At 38.5% G+C, this 16,975-nt stretch overlaps 1 protein-coding gene across 1 annotated transcript; it reads right to left on the bottom strand.

The window, feature by feature from the left end:
- Positions 1-1,097: 1,097 nt before the first annotated feature.
- LOC146477964 (retinoschisin-like) lies at positions 1,098-9,794 on the bottom strand. Its single transcript, XM_085112525.1, has 6 exons — positions 9,485-9,794; positions 8,744-9,031; positions 6,087-6,201; positions 5,269-5,630; positions 2,175-2,332; positions 1,098-1,280 (listed from the first exon to the last, which is right to left on the bottom strand). The coding sequence occupies exons 1-6, from the start codon at positions 9,560-9,562 to the stop codon at positions 1,238-1,240; spliced, it is 1,044 nt and encodes a 347-aa protein (XP_084968651.1). The 5' UTR covers positions 9,563-9,794; the 3' UTR covers positions 1,098-1,237.
- Positions 9,795-16,975: the final 7,181 nt, after the last annotated feature.

Below are 16,975 nucleotides of genomic sequence, written 5' to 3' on the forward strand. Positions count from 1 at the left end.
CGACCGGATGTTGAGGCAACTTCCGACCAAAGCGCGTGAAACTTAATGATCACATGACACGCGCAGCTCATTGCGAACGGAGTTGAATGAAAAATCGAAAAAGAAGTAGATCGGACAAAGCCGGACATCTGAAACTCAAGATACGTTCAAGTGCACAAGTAACAACCTTTCTGAGACAAGCACTTAAGTGCCCTTGAAGTTCCAGCTAATCGAGAAGCGTAATAGTTTAGCACATTTGAGCAAATGTTTTGCTGTGTGTTGCCGAGCGAAGGTAGGGATTAAGGACGTCTTTTTTATGCTGAACTGAATTCCTCGCAGACCTTTTAAAACACTTAAGACAAGCCGAGTCCAAGTGTACGAGGTACAACCTCACTGAGACAAGCATTCAGTGCAAGTTTTTGAACTTCAAGCTCATCGAGAAGCGTAAGAACTGTGCACATTTGTGCAAATGTTTTGCTGAGTGGTGCCGAGCGACGGAAACGGACATTATGGCCGCCTCTCGTACGGATTTCATGGATGAACTTTTATAACTAGAGTCCTTGTAAATGCGTAGAAACGGAAAGGCAGGCATTAAGCTCTTCTTGAGAAATTTCTTCGATCGGTTTTAACCTCTTACCGCCAGGATTTGCAAGTCATCCTGAAATTTTTGAAGGTAACCAGTTGTTATTGTTGTTGTTGTTGTTGTTATGTAATCGTAAAATCGTGCAATTTGTCTGATTTTAAAGGAAACTTCGGAGATACGCACCATTTAATAGTGTCATGCCGAACTTTGTGGCTTTTATAGTTGTTATTGTCTGGTATTTCTTTTCTTTTCTTTTCTTTTTCTTCATTTTTCTGGAGAAACTTTCACTTCCCGCCGAAAAAAGTCTTTAGCTTAGCGACACCTCGGACAATCGTTTTCCATATAAGGCCAAACTACGGTATATGAGCTGATAATCTAGATTTAGTGAACCAATCAGAACGCTAGAAATGCAATATCCGAGGCTGAGAATTTAATAATGCTATTTATAACCATAAGAACTTTGCTACCAATTGTGTTTGGTGGTCAAGCTTGTTCACTTGCAGTGTCTCTTCCCAAAAACAAAACCAACAACAACTCAAGAGTCGCCGATGAATTTATTTTGGTTACAAGTTACATGACCTCAAGGCTTACCGAAGCTAGATCTTAAACTAGTGTGTTGTATTAATTAAGTTTAAAGTACGCGAACAATTCTATTATCCTGGATTAAGATTCCCTCTAAAGAGCACTGTGTTTCTGTTGATCGTAATCTTGAGTCATTCTACAAAAAGAAAACAAAAATTCAACAATTACATGCAAACAATACATGTTAACAAAGAAAAAGATTACCCCTGCCCGTAACGCATAACTAGTTCTGTCAACAGAGGTCGCACTGATGATGGAACTTGAGGGGCCAATGATGACGACGATGACAGTCTGGACGAGCCGGCAACAGACGTGTCCATTTTACACTTTTGTTGTTAGGAGGCTACAACAGGAGCCAGTGATGAGTCTGATGACGATGATGATGGTCTAGACGAACTGGCAAGAGAAGTGTCCGTTTTACACTAATTTGATGAGAAATAGGTCTGAACGCCGGCTCTAGCATTTATCTTCAATAAAGGTGTAAATCAATATAGAAACTCGTGTTTCAAGTTATTCGATATCTTGTCAATCATTTTCAGTTACCAAGCGAAAATTGACAGTCACTCTATTGATTTTGAACATTATTTGGCCTGCGAGATAACTGTGACATGTACGAACAAAGAACGAATGGCTGCATAGATAGATGGACGGACTGTTCACGCTCACCAAAATGCAAAAAAAAAAAAAATTGTTTTGGACTATTTCAAAAAGTACATTTTGTTACCGCAAGAATTACTTCCAGTCGTTGGGGGGAAAGAGGTGTGGTTATATTATCGTAGCCAAAAACAAAGACCAAAAAGAAAAGAAAAATTAACAAATAAATAAATATATATTAATGTGCAAAAATATTGTTCTCGTGGTAGATGGAATTACGCGGAGAATTCGCCCCCCCCCCCCCCCGCCCTCCAGTTGATTTACCACGGATAATACCATTTACCGGGGTGTGTAGGGACCGCCTGAATAATATAATCCAAATGTATATTGCGATTAATATTATCTTCAAATTATATTCTTACAAGGAACTCATGACCTGTGTGAACTGTAGTAACTACCTTTGCAGCCATAAAGTTCCACCCTCATTGCAATCCAACCATTCCAAGCTGTTGGTCGAAAACGGATGTACCGTGCTGCGATTGGTGGGTTCAGCTCATGATAAACAACACTGTCTCGGTCTGTGTTACCAACAAACTCCCAAGAGAGAGAAAAAAGCTTTTGTTTACAACGGCACTAAGCAAAGGAATGACTTCATAGGTTCTCTGAAACAGGCGATAAATGTGTCATCTTTCAAAGAAGATCTATCATCGGTTAGGCCCTAACTTGTATCCGTAGTTGAATTTTCTATATCCACACTTTACTGAAGGCCTTACAATAACATTATTTTTGATGCTTGGCTTCCATGTAAAGAAGTTTCTAAAGATACTAAGTGGACCTCCAAGGGATGTCAATTGTCAATCAATCAATCAATCAATCAATCAATCAATCAATCAATCAATCAATCAATCAGTCAGTCAGTCAGTCAGTCAGTCAGTCTGTCAGTCAGTCAGTCAGTCAGTCAGTCAGTCAGTCAGTCAGTCACTCAATCAACAATCAATCAATCAATCTCATTGTAAGGCCATAAAAATGAAGAATAAAATGGTGTCGTTTTACGAAAAACGCTCGGGCTTTCATCGGCTAACTTTTCAAAAAGTCGGCTAGGTCAAAAGGTGGCCGTCGAAGCATGAGCAGTTTTTAGTGAAACGATAGCAAATGACGCGCTCTATGGCTTTGAGAAGGTTCAACATCATGCAAAAAGAGATGAAAGGAGAAAGAAGAGAGAGCAGAGGGAGAAAAGACCACGCAACCTTTTGGTTTTTAACTTTCAACGACAAACAGCCATTGGCATCGCACGCTGAAAGGTTCATTACTTGAGCGGAACTGTTTTCAACAATCCGGGTAGAAAATACCCGCAATATTATGAAAGGGCACAGACAAAAAGACCATTTCTCTTCACACTTTGCTGTTTTATATATAGCGTATGACACCATTCCGGTTAAACTTTCTCCTGCTGTTTTGATTGCGAGGAGGGGGAGTAATTAATGGATGCTTTCAAGAAACTTAAAGATTACAATTTTCCGTATCGTGTTGTGGTGACGTTAGGCTGGACTTTAAAATCTAAAAAGTGAAATATGTTATAGACATTGATGCTCTGGGAAAAGGAAAAAATATAATAATCAAGAAAGAGATTTTTTAAAAAAAAAAAGTTAATTTAGGGACCGTTCATTTTTTATGAGCATGGAGGGGCTGGTGGGATTTGGTTAATTGCCACTACGAAACTGTATGACCCCCCCCTAGCATGCAATTTTTTTCCACATGCCCCTCCCCCCCCCCCAAGCAGAAACTTTTTTTCTGATGACCACCCCCCCTCCCGCCCAACCAGAAACAAATCATACTCCTAACTTTAGCAAAACGCTTATGTACTGTTTATATCAAAGATAAACGTAATTGTTACTGTGATTTCTTTACAGTACTATTAAAAAGTTACCGTTCTCTGCTTAGGTAAAGATTTCTCTTGTTAAAAAAGAGAAAAACGTTTTATAGATAGCAACACGTTCACGGCAACGGCAAACCCTAAATTTCCATTTAGATTCTTAGAGGAACTATAAAAATAATGAAGCCAATGTTTAACGTGTAATTACTCCCCTTCGAGTAGAAACAATACACGTACAGATCTGACTAACAAAATACGGATCGAAGCATACCAATCAACGATTACGAGTCATATTAAACAGAAAAAAAACAGGGGACACACAGATATCAGGCGCGTAGGTAAGGGTTAGATAGGGGTGTTTGTTGAGCGCCGGACGCGCTCTCACTAGGGGAGTCCGGGGGCATGCTTCCCCGGAAATTTTTGAAAATCTAGGTTCCCAGAAACCTCATTTCCTGCATTTTGAGACCCATCTTAGGCAAATCACAAATTTATTTTACAGCAGCTTTTTAAGCTATATACATCATTTCTGCGGCATAATTGTCTCAACTTAAACAAGGAAGTTCAATGTACATTCCGCGCCCTGTCAAGTTCTGATAGCTATTCGATCTGCTGATAGTCATACACCAAGCTGGTAAACTGCATCATTCTCGGGTGTAGGCCTTCAAACAAATTGACTTTCTCGTCAAGATTGACAGGCATATCATATTTGATATACATTAGAACCAGGGCGGACATTCTACTCTCTCGCATGGTACACCTCATGTAGTTGTTCAACCTCCTCATTGTGCTTTTTCTTCCGCTATTATTGATTTTCAAAGGGGGTTCGTTCGAACCCCCCCCCCCCCCCCCTCCTACACGCCTGGATATTAAAGTACTGCTATTAAAAATGACAGTTACAAGCTTTTCTGAAGATGGCCTACGGCTCAGATTTACCGTCAACTGAAGTCACCAACAACAGTTCTATTACTAAAAACTAATCTGGATGTTCACACTAGGCATACTACTGAGTCTACTGATACTCCTGGGTTCAAATAATTTACTAATCAACAGTCTTTATAAAAGTGAGTACTATTAAACAGAACATTAAACCATCTATTGATACAGTTCTGAGTACAACCACTTAATAGAAAACTACTCCCCCACGGATGATTCAATAGTGAGACTGTTACGTTTTTATATTAATTTGAACTTGTACAAACATAGGTGTCTACTTCAGTTTATATTCATTATTGCTTTTCCAACAGATATGCTTCTTTTCCTCAGTTGTTGTTAATATGAAATGCGGATTTCGACCTCAGTATGTAAAACAAATTAAAAGTGGTTAGGAAAATCGTATTAAATAAAATTGAAATAATATTCAATTTCTTCATCTGTTTTTGTGTTGAGCCACTTTCAATTTCCCCTACAGCTACTAGCCAATTATTGCTGGTGACCCCCCCTCTTTCACTCAATTTTTTCTGGTAGCCCCCCCCTTTAGTGCCATTTTTTTTCTCGTGGCCCCCCCTAAATCCCACCAGCCCCCCCATGCTCATAAAAAATGAACGGTCCCTTAAATTGGAGGTGAACTTAAGCTTAAAGGCTGTGTAATTAAAACTAAATTGGTCTAGTATTTAAAGGTTGTCCGTGCTTCGTTAATTGAAGAAGTTTATCCACGTACCTTGTCTTCAGATTGCCCTTTTTCCCTGTAGTACTGGAAGGTCACACCGTCATCACTGTACTGCAGTTTGTACTTTCTCACCCACTGCCTGTGATCTCCGGACCAGTTGTTATAATTCCTTCCTTGCGTTGCTACTCCTGTTACTTTGGTACGCTGATCTCTCAGATCAATTTGCAGCCACTGATCCTGATTCGAATGATTCAGTGCAGCTGCCCATGCTCCTGATTTTGGTGGAGTTTCTTGAAAGTAGAGTCTCCCCTGCTTGGCGGCATGATTGGCATCATACACTGAAGAAGCACTAACCTGCTCGTCAGTTATCGAACCGTTTCCCATACCGAGAGCCCCTTTACACTCTAGAATTACTAGGAAACATAACCACAATGGAATAATGAAGTTTCCTTTTGTTTCTTTATCTATTCTATTTCCTTTTATTATTTATTTTTTCACATATTTCTTTTTTGCTCTCCATTTGTTTACCTCACTAACGTTGTATTACTCTTGTTTTCTTAGTTAATCTTTTTTTTTTTAGAATCATCAATTTTATTAAGTGCAATTATAAATTACAGTGCATTTGCAACAATTGGAATTTCATTGATAAATTATAGATTACTTTTAAGTTAGGGAAACAAAGATTTACATTATGAACAGCGTACTTTGATACAGCTTCCGTCAAATGAGTTGGAGTGAGTATCCGTTTCTTTTGAAATTAGTCTTTCCTGTTAATTTTCCTGTCTGTTTCGTATTTGATGTTATATTACTTTCCCTTTCTTTAACAGCATTGATATTCGTTTGACTTTAGTTTACTATAAATAAAGCACCTTTCTCACAGTGTGTTCCATTGTGTCCCTTAGGGCAGTCACACACGCATGAGCCTTTACCATACAATGGGCGACAGGTACCACCATTTTGACACGGAAAGCTTTCGCATGGGCTCTGAAACAAAAGTAGAAAAACTAAAATTCATCAAACAGCTAAGTGTTAGATCATGACGATAAGCCTTGCTTATTGTCGGCTCTTTTGTATTTCTTTAGGATGTAAAACCAATCGAGCAACGCCATTGAAATAGTCCAAAAGCACGAAAATAACTGTTAGAAAGAAATTTCTAGAAAACCTGCTTGTCAAAATTTGGCTGCCTTGGTAACCACAAATTCTTGTCAGATACATTTTCGAAAAGTCGCAGAGTTTGGTGGCATTTGCCTACTTATTTAAAATAAATTCATATACACATTCAACGTTAGACTGTGGGTAAAAAAGGGTTATTCGCGACGTTTCGTGAAGCAGTCAGCCGCACGACTATTAACAACGTTAACGATCTTACACCCAGAGTCTAATACTCTGGAGATGGCTGCATTCCCTCCAATAATTTTTGGGAGTGGTTTTGGGGGTTAATTCCTCGCGAAGCGAGGGCCGAAGGCCCGAGCGTAGCAAGGTTAATAAATTTGTCGGGCCGAGCCGGCCCGAGCGGAAGAGCGAAGTCTGCCTGTGAGCTGAAAACAGCCAAGAAACTTCGACGCCTTGCGCTGGAATAAATTTGAGGGGGGGGGGGGGGGCGGGGGCACGTCACCTGCTATGCCATCAAACAGGCCAGGGTCTGGCCTTGAGAACCGATGCCATTAGAGGGGTCAGGAGTGCAAAGTTAGAGGGGGGGAGGGGTGGGTATGAATTGGCTTGTTGTGTTGACCCGACTGAATTTTTTTGATTTGCCATTCTCCAGTCAAGGAGACTTGTTTTTGTGGTCTCTAAAGAACATGTCGGTTTCTTTTAGGGTGAAAGATCAATGTCAGGCAGCCTCTCACTGTCCAGTGTATTCTGGGGTAGCCCAAGCAGAAGTCCAGCCAGCGGTGGGTGTTAGGGGAGGGGTAGCTGCTAGAAGTGGCCCTTTGAGTTTGTGGCCACCTTTTGGAAAATCAGCTCAGATATATGTTTATATGTTTATATCTTTGAAGGTGTCCGCACAAGGTATGATGACGTCAGACTGTCTGGCGTCGTCTGGAGCAAAATTTGCATACATCGGAAAAAATATGCGTGCATGATCAAATTTCAACTACAATGTTCATCAATATTCACTGGATACAGAACTATCTCTCCAGAATCTTTTTCCTTTCGTTTAGAAAACTTTTTTGTGAAAGATTGCATTGAAGAAATTACACGTTTTGTGGCCGCGGTAAAATAATTTTCCGTGGGAAATAAGTTCATCGAACACGACAGCGCTGCACGCCCGTTGTACATTACTTTGCGTCAGAAATAGATTTTCAACCGCAAACTAGCCTGTGGAACTACGAAAAGACCATGCTCATCAAAAAAAATTCTATGCCCCTTTTAACCTCCTCATTTGATGCTGCAATACGAGTAAAGAGGGCTTTCCACCCAACCCCAGCTTTGCGAGGTTTTGCGAGTAACGTATTTCTAGTTACTCTATGCAAGGATATTGGTACCTGTAAGAGTGAGTGGGCGATTCTCAGTGACAGGTAATGATTAACGCCAATTCCAATTAGCAACGTTTCTAAAAGTTACGAAAACTTTGCAAAGTGAAAGAAATTCTCACAAAAACAAAATTCTTAATTTTTGGACACAATATCGGCGTCGTAATATCTGGCCGCTTCAATCACATTATCTGGGTCTTCTTCTTTTCAGTTCTGTATGAGGTGATGTTACTCGGTTAGGCTTTCAATGTGTACTGTAATAATTCAGTATCATGCTGACCGCAACGTAAGAACTAGACCCATTGGCTTCATACTTAGCCTCAAAGAAGCTTCCTTGCCAGGCTGGACGCCGACAAACTCATTTTAATTTGAAAAAATGTATCCAATAAATCGTTGATTTAAGCCCTTAATTCCTCGCACAGCGAGGTTAATAAATTTGTCGGACCGACCCGAAGGCCCGAGTGGAGCTAAGCCGCGCGAATTCGAGCGAAAAATATATTTATATATCTGAGGTGATTTTCCAGAAGAAGACTACAGAAATAACAGTTTTCGTTAACTTTTCTAAGATATTCATTTTCTTTTTTTAGAGTTTCCCATTGAATTTTACTTTAATAAGTACATAAATTTAAGGCCATACCTTCCTTGCTTCTCATCTGCAGCACCTACAATCTGGAACTCATTGCCAGAACCCATACGTAATCATGTTGACATTTCAAAATTTAAAACTTATATGAAGACTTTCTTGTTCAAATAACTTTTTTATTAAAAGTTCTGTTGGAATGATGTACATAATGTGAATACTGCGATAAGAACTTTAAATTTTTTTTAATTTTTGTACTTGTAATCTTAATTTTTAGAATAAGAATTTCATTATATTTTTGTTCTATTGTTGATGTAAATTTTTTCCATTACTGATGTAAAATTTTTCTTTTAGTCTATTCAATTGTAAAGCGCCATGAGCTTACGCATATGGCGCTATAGAAATTCCCTAGCTTAATATTGTTATTATTATTTGTACGATTTAAAAAAAAAAGAATTTTTACTTAACCTACCGCAATAGCGTAATGATGAAATTCGTCACTTGGTACAAAACTGCTGGAGTGATCGTACTTGTCTGAAGCCAGGAGATGACAAACGTGGCGGCCAGTACTGTTATCAGCCAAAATAGCAAAGTTGAAGGAGAAACACGCCAAATTGACGAGGCATTTGAAGGCACAGTCGATATAATCAGTAACATCAAACGAAGCCAAAACCTGGGAAATGTTCAGCATATGACGAAAAGACGCCTTAAAGTTTCCATACTGCAGGTGTTGATAGTTGCCTCGTTCGAGCTGTTTTGCCTAAAAGAAAAAGCAAACATAACGACACAACCATGAGCTACCATCAGTAAAATTGTCTCAGTTTATCTGGTCTAAGCAGAGGTTTAGAAATAATTTATACACCATATGTACTAGGTCAACGAAAACAGGGAAGTAACAATCCGTTCTCTAATCTTTGCCTTCTATTAACAAATGGGTGCTCCAGTGACATTTAAATTGAGACATAATCTTTTTTGAAATTTGACTTCATCTTGGGATTTCTCTATTATTTTTGCGCCGTAAAAGTTAGCTATCTTCAGCCGACAGAAAGGCGTAGCGTAACATGGGTCGAACTATTTTGTATTAATTGTTTGCGGAACGTTGTATAACTGTACTATTGCTTCTTCCTTTAAGCTACCGTTGGAAGTCGAACGGTATTGGTGAAGAATAACGGTATTCTCGGCTGACATTTTGACCACTATGTAAAGAACTAACCTCTGAAAGCTGCTGATTAACCTTAAATAGGACAACAGAACCAAGTACGATCCAAACGAATGCTATTATCAGCTGCATGATCACTCACCAACTCTCAACCTCTGCCTGCGCGGACCAAGACTGGCTTGGTTTTGTGCAATTGGCAGTTATGAGCCTTAAACAGGTGGAAATACGCCCGCCAAATTAAACAAGTAGTAAACATAGATTATAGAGTGCGTTCGACATCTTAAATTAAAAATTTGGCAAAATCGTGCACCCTTTCATGTTCGTTTCAATTTGAATATTTGTTGTTATGTTTTTCATCTGGCTTTTTTTCTGTATGAGCAATTTAACTATAAAAAATTGCGATAAAGTTGAAAAGTGAAAAAAATTTAAAACCATCTTGATTAAAAGTTTAAAAAAGCGACGACGTTTCGACGTTCGCTTAACGTCATTATCAAGTCAACAATGAGTGAAATAAGAACGAATATAAGGGCCTGTTCGCACTACGCGAAATTTTTTTGATTTGCCAAAAAATCTGTCAACGCGAAGCCATTTCTAGTGCGAACGATTTTTTACATCCACCAAAATTTTTGCAAGCGCAACGAAACTTCAAAGATTCCGTCGACTAGCTTTGGAGGCTGTAAAAATTTTGTCAGGCGAGAAAATCCTTTGTTCCTTGACATCCATCCGTCATTGGGTCATCAAATGTCGCAAAAAGCAGACACCGGCAGACATGTCACGACATCTTGATGGAAAATTGATCAAATTACTAATTGAAATCTGAAACATTCGCATCTTCGTGTGCGAACAGGATTACGGAAACAAAAAATTGGTGATTACAAAATTTTCATATTTTTAGCAAACGCTTAACTCAAATTTTCGTCTTAGTGCGAACAGGGCCTTAATGTAAAAGAATTCCTAAGAGACACGAATAAAAGCGAAAATATGCGATGATAAAGTATTCGCAGGCAGTCACCTAAAGAGTTTGGCGCGAATAGACTCTTTCTGAGAATATCGAGAATCGACGGACAGTCCCCAAAAATCATTTTCTTTTTTATTTTGCCAAAATATTTTTTTGGTAAATGTATTTAAGGAAATATAGTTTGAAGTTCCATCGATTTGTTGTACGAGCGAAATTTTCAAAATTTGAAAATTGGACATATTTGTGGTTTTTACTTAATTAAAAATGCAAATTTTTGCGCTTCTTTCGGCGGCCACCGTAAACATAAAAACTGTCCTACAAAAACAAAACTTTGCACACATAATACGTTATCCTTCTACTTTAAAAGCGTAAAATAAACGTTTCAATTTTTTTTCTTCCAACTTCTTCAAATCGTCCCACTTTAGCAGTCACCATGGCGGCCCTCAGGTAAAGATAAAATAGAGGCAACTTCGATTACTATAAACGGTATCCGATATATATCATTTAATTGAAATGCTAGTATTTCAGAAAACCTGTACTACTATACTTTCTACTCTAAAAGTTTTAGCTCTGGAAATGAAAATCCTTCCCAGCCAGTAAAATAAATTCTCGAAAATTCTCCCGACATTACGCACCATGCGAAGGAGAATAACATATGCAAATTTCTGTGCTATTTTTGGAAAGTAAGTGTAATTGATGAAAGAAAAGGTTAAAATGGAGTAACGAATCACCCGAGTTGTGCTTTATTCTGTTAACAAAAAAGATGATTTCTACTGACCTAACGAGTGACCGTAAACGGCCGTAAGGACCTCAAGGATCATGTCTGTAAACAACAAGTGAATCGATCATGACATCTGCATGACATGATTCAGCGGTTTTTGACTTCACCCTAATTCAAAACATTTTCAGACATCACTTTGCTGAAAATAACCTTACAAAGGCCAGTCATTATTTAACAAATAGATTCCATTTTGCCGTGCGTCTGTACTCTGATAACACACAGATGACGCCAAAACGTGGTGAGAACAAAGAAGGCGTGACTGATGTTCTCACCACATTTTGACGTCCTCTGTGCGTTATCAGAGTACAGACCCACGGCAAAATGGAATCTATTTGTTTTATACAATAACCAAGACATTTCAACACATTTCGTGAGCGAGCATCGCGTTGCCTGAGCTGAGTCAAAAACTTTCCAGCAAACTCAGTTTTAGACTACTACACACACGCAATTGTGATCGTCTAAATTAGAATATAATCCGAAAGAATTTCACTAACAATATTTTCAAAACTAACCTTTATTCCAGAAGGAAATCCTGACTCCAAAATATTACAGCGCTAGCATGTTAGTCGCTTCACTGCGATTTTTAATCGATAACTCGCCATTACCGGATTTCTATCGGCGACATATTTCGACAAATATTTGCTTCCTTTTCACGTCACAACAAAGTTCTAGCTTTTTTATCCTGGTTGAGGTCGCTCTCAACGGTCTTTGTCCAATTTTCCTTTCCTGCGAAAATTTGCCTGTGTTTGTCCGCTACTCGCAAAAACAGTTTGCAAAACTTTGTTGACCCGTCACTCTAGCTGGACTCTGAACTCTGATCACGTGCGCCGGTCACACCACTCGATGACGTCAACCGTGCGTCTATACTCTAATCACACACTCCTATAGACCAATCAAAACGCGAGTTTTACACAGTTCATTGTATAAACAGTGATAAGGCGAACAAGACTGATATCGATCATTAAATGAAAGACAATGACCTTTACCAATAATGCACCTATCATTGTTAAGCCGCTGGGGGGGGGGGGGGGGGGGGCGAGCAAAGGCGGGGGATTTGACGTAACAAGTCTGCCCGCGGTAGGGACTTTTGATCATTTGCCGAGTCCCGGGGGTCGGAACTTTTGACTTCAACCGTTAGTAGACTGAGACCTACCAACGCCATCTTGGATATCGGCGATATCGGCCATCTTGGACGACCGAGAATGACTGGAAACAAGTAGAAGTCGCAGGCTGACGAGACCAACCAAGCCATGAGCGAAAGCAAGGTGAGTGAATCTGCTCTATTTTTTAACACTAAAGGTCATCGAAGTTTCCCATGTACTTCAATAGAAGAAGTTTTGTCTCTTTTGTATTCTGGTGCATATTTTTTACATGTTTGAATATTGATGAGCTTTCTTCTTGCTAATTGTATATGCTTGATTGACTCCATAAGCTACTTATTTTTTCTTTATTTATCTAGGTTCTTGTTCAGAACGGCGAAAGCCGTAAGGCTTTAGTGGTGGAGAAAGCTTTTGTTTAGTCGTATAAGTTTAGGTAGTCGTCATAATTTTAATATAAATCAGGTGTTAATTTTTGTATTAAACAGACGTTGCATTTTGAAGTTGTTGCTTTGTAGCGTTTTATTTACAACTTTTTTATGTTTAATTATTATTTTTTTTTTGACAGACCTATGCTTTTTGCTAAATAGAGATGGAGAATTTGCACTCTTTTGACCACGGTTAATTTCCGTGGAGTCGGGCATTTGAACTGAAAAGATGATCGGAGTTCAAATCCCCCACCTTTGCCCGGCTTCCCCCCCCCCCCCCCTCCCCTCCAGCAGCTTAACATTGATAGGTGCATAAAATTTACCTTCATATATACATGGCGTCACGTAACCTCGGTCATGTTGAAACGCAGACCATGCAGCAGACTGAGTTATTTTTTTTACTTGTACCTTAATTTTTCTTGCGATAATTTCATTTTTTAGCCATGACCACTACAGGTACTTATATGATGCGTTTCGAGGTTTTTTCGAGGGGCTGAAAATGGCACAAGTTGGGTATAATTGTAAAGGCACTGTGGCTCTCGTCTTGATTGAATAAAGAGCGTCCAGTTTTCCATTCAAGAACCTCTGTAAATTTTGTTCCTTGCATCGAGTTGTTGCCAAATGTAACTTGATACATGTGAAGGAATTTGGTTGCCTAGCACGTGACCAAAACCTTGCCAGTGTTTTTAGCGCGACAATTACTTTCTACGTCCGAACGACGGCTTGTGTCAATGTTTTATTGTGTCTACGGCTTCTAGAGAAGCGTAGACACTATGTCATCGGGTTGAGTGAAAGAGTGAAAGAGTGTAAGAGTGTAAATGCCACAGGAATCCCAAATGGAATCCTATCGAAAGCCGACGCTAATCCTCGACTGACCGAGATCTAAGCGATTGTACTTCCGGATCAGGACAATGGCGACAATACGGTAAATGATGTTTTCCGATGTTGATTTGCTTTTTACAAATAGTTTACAGTCAACCCAGGTCACGCGTGAACAGTATTTCCAAGAAAGAAATGAACATTCCAATTTCTCTTTGTAATGTCCGACGTGTGAATGGAATGTTGGACATTTCGCCGGAAATCGTTCTGAAAAAGACGCATTAACTGAAAAAAAGATTCAAAATATTTGGGAAACAATTGTTATTCTTGAAATATTCAATTTTGCAATGTAAAGAAAAATTCATAGCTTTATACCGTCAATAAGCTAGGGAAATTTGTACGGGAACTTTGAAATCTCGTTTGCGATTTTCAAAACTGACATGTAAATTTCAAAACTCCGTTCAAATTTCAAAAATATCGTTCACGCGTGACCTGGGTTGACTGTAAGTGATGATTTGAACCAGAATTCTGTAACTTCTGTAATTTTCATCGCAAACGTACCCGAATTTACTGCGAGTGATCGCTTTGAACAAACACGGAGTGTCTTCAAATTTTACATGCGTGTTTGCACGCACGCAAAAAAAACTAAAAGTTTTTTGCCTCTAATAACAAATGCATCGTTTATTTCAATAAAATGTCTTGTTGGAAAAGCTTTTTGTTGATTTTTGTGTCTTTGTCAATTCATATATGCGTTTGAGAAGCGACAGATGCTAGATGCGCAATCAAGGACAATTTGCTTAAGCGGGTTGAAATTTGATATGCCAAAGGTGTTCATCAACAGGCCGTGAATTTTCGGCAATTTTTGCGTTCAAGTGTGTTTTTCGGCAAATGATTAATAGGTAACCATGTTATTTTACGTCAGAAAACATTTGTTTTTAACCGCTCTAGGAAAAAGTTAATTTATGCGAAAACTATGGAAACACGACAGGAGTCAAAGAATGATACTTGCCATTCATAAGTTCAGGATAGATTAATTAATAGTTTCTGTTGCATTTTATACCTTTGCTTTCAGTACTTTATGTTTAGAACTCTGCTGCATTGCTTTCAGTACAAAGTTGTGGTTCACGTTGTAAGATTATATAATATATTGTTTATGTTAGAATAAAGTTACAGTTCTCTTCAAACAAAATGTTTGTGGTAAACAATACCAGCTTAATCTCTTCTCACCAGTATTCTGTGCAACATTTTTCAATCATTTTTTTATCTCTATCCTATTTCCACTCCTCCCTCTTCGTTTTCTTTTCAGTCTTATTTCCCTTTTCTTCAATTCTTTTATATCACATTTCTACACCAGTGCTGCAGTAGACACATGCAGTCTGAGACTGCCTATTTTAACATTAGCAAAAGTGAACGTACTGAATATAGAAATGCGTCAAGCGTTGCGGTACTCACTAGACTCGCCGTGTTTACGATTGTTCTGTGTAATCGATCTTATCGTTCACACTGGACCTGAATGAAATTTTGCAGAAACTCTGCACTTCCGTTGTTTTATTTCTCTTTTAGTTCTTTTAGCTTGTCACACACGGAAATCTGTCAGTTGTAGTCTTGATATCTTCAATTGTACAGATTTATTCATCATTTCGTTTCGTTTCGTTTCGCAAAATACAGCAAGCCTCGCGGCAATCATTTTTTAAAAGTTTTAAAACAATGAGCTACCTTATTTTAGGAAATTAACAATGCACTTTATTAACGCGTTAATTCGCGTTGATTTAATGTATTGTAATTAATGTCGATGTAAATTTAATGCACGCTATTTTCCAACATTGTTATTTTAAAGCACCTTTATTTCATTACAAAACCTTATTAGTTCATGACTAATCTATTGGCTCTTCAGAGTCACTATCTTTTGAATTGATAGGGTCTAGTTAGGCTTCAAAACCAAATTTTCGGCTTTAAAAAAAAAACGTAGAAACATCCGTGCACTTGTCTTGGAAGGTTTTATTGACGGAAGCCAAAACGCAGTTTGGCATTCAGAAATGTAAAGTGCGAGTTTGCAGAATTATGAGAATCGAAGTAAATAAAGTAAGATGCTTATCGAAAAATTTGCGTTAATCTAATGCATGTAAACCTAGCTTTTGAAAAATTCGCGTTAATTTAGTGTAACGTAAATTTTCTTCGCGTTGTCATCGTGCATTGTTAATTGCCTATAATAAGGTAGTCATACATGCTATGAGTCTGACGAGACGCGCAGCAGACGCGTTTTACGCGTATGTTTTGGTTCGCTTAATTCTGGCCTGCACTGTAACGAAGGAAGCGGGAAACTGGTGAAAGTATTTACTACTTTAATTAATGTATAATAAGAAAAATTAAGGCACAAGTAAAAAAAAATAACACTCAGTCTGCATGGTCTGCGTTTCAACATGACTGCGTAACCTGCGCTCAAATGTTAGTCGCAACGCCGATCGTGATCGAAAATATAGCAGCGGTGTGAAGGTATTCAAAATAAAGTAACTTAATTCAAGACACCGGGTAAAAAATAAAATAAAATAATTTCACAGAATGATATCATCTACCAGAAGATGGTTCTCTCGACTCATATATGAGCCGTAAACGGGTTTGTGACTCTCAATACAGTATACTTTTTGCCTCTTTGACTCTAGAGCAGGGTCGATTTTTTTTCAGAATCCTTGATTATTCGTGATCAAGTATGTCTATTTTCTGAGTGGGGGATGCCGCTAATCGGCAACCTGGCCCATTTAAGCCAAAAGAAAAAGAAAAAAGTTACCTGTCCAGACCAAGACCCTTACACTGTGAAAAGGTACTTATTTTATTTTATTATTATTATTATTATTATTATTATTATTATTATTATTATTTTAGCGCTAAAATCGATACGCCGCCAGTTTGACCGTCAAACTCCCATTTTAGGAAGGGATCGGACCATAGGAAAAATTATAGGGTGGAGAGGGGGGAATTCTCAAGTTGCAAAATTTGTTGGTTGAATTGTTTTTCGCTTGGAAAAAAATGAAAGGTCTATGCATGACTTTCTTTTCTTAATTTTGTTATTGCATTAATGGGTTGCATGAATGCTATTTGTACTTCGCCGCTTTCCCTCAGACGTTATATTGCGATTACTCTCAGTACAGGGGTGGGAAAGGGGGTTGGCGCCTGCTTATGGACGCCCCATTCCCTACTGAGAGTTCAGTAGGTTTGTCCTCTCTCCAGATTTAAATCACCACATGATCACATGCATAGCGGGCCAATGACTAAAAATAAAATTACCGCAAAGAAATGGAGGAAATTTTAACAGTTCGCAATCCTGAAATCCTAATTATTCTGTGCATGACAAGAATCGAACGCTAAAACAAATTTCCTGCCCACGCGGGTAGGACAACCTATAGAAAATATGTTACACCGGAACATCATCTTTAAAAATTATTCTGTTGAATGAAAAGTAACCTT

This window comes from Pavona decussata, unplaced genomic scaffold (genome assembly GCF_977016875.1).
Source record: "Pavona decussata unplaced genomic scaffold, jaPavDecu1.1 SCAFFOLD_67, whole genome shotgun sequence".
NCBI lineage: Eukaryota > Metazoa > Cnidaria > Anthozoa > Scleractinia > Agariciidae > Pavona > Pavona decussata.

Bases quoted from the DNA above. Each gene is read 5' to 3' on its own strand.
- LOC146477964 (XM_085112525.1), bottom strand. From the start codon at position 9,562: ATGCAGCTGATAATAGCATTCGTTTGGATCGTACTTGGTTCTGTTGTC. The intron at 5,631-6,086 runs GTGCTTTATTTA...TATGTTTCCTAG, and splicing joins TGGAACACACTGTGAGAAAG to TAATTCTAGAGTGTAAAGGG. The intron at 1,281-2,174 runs GTCATGAGTTCC...TTCTTTTTGTAG, and splicing joins AGTTACTACAGTTCACACAG to AATGACTCAAGATTACGATC.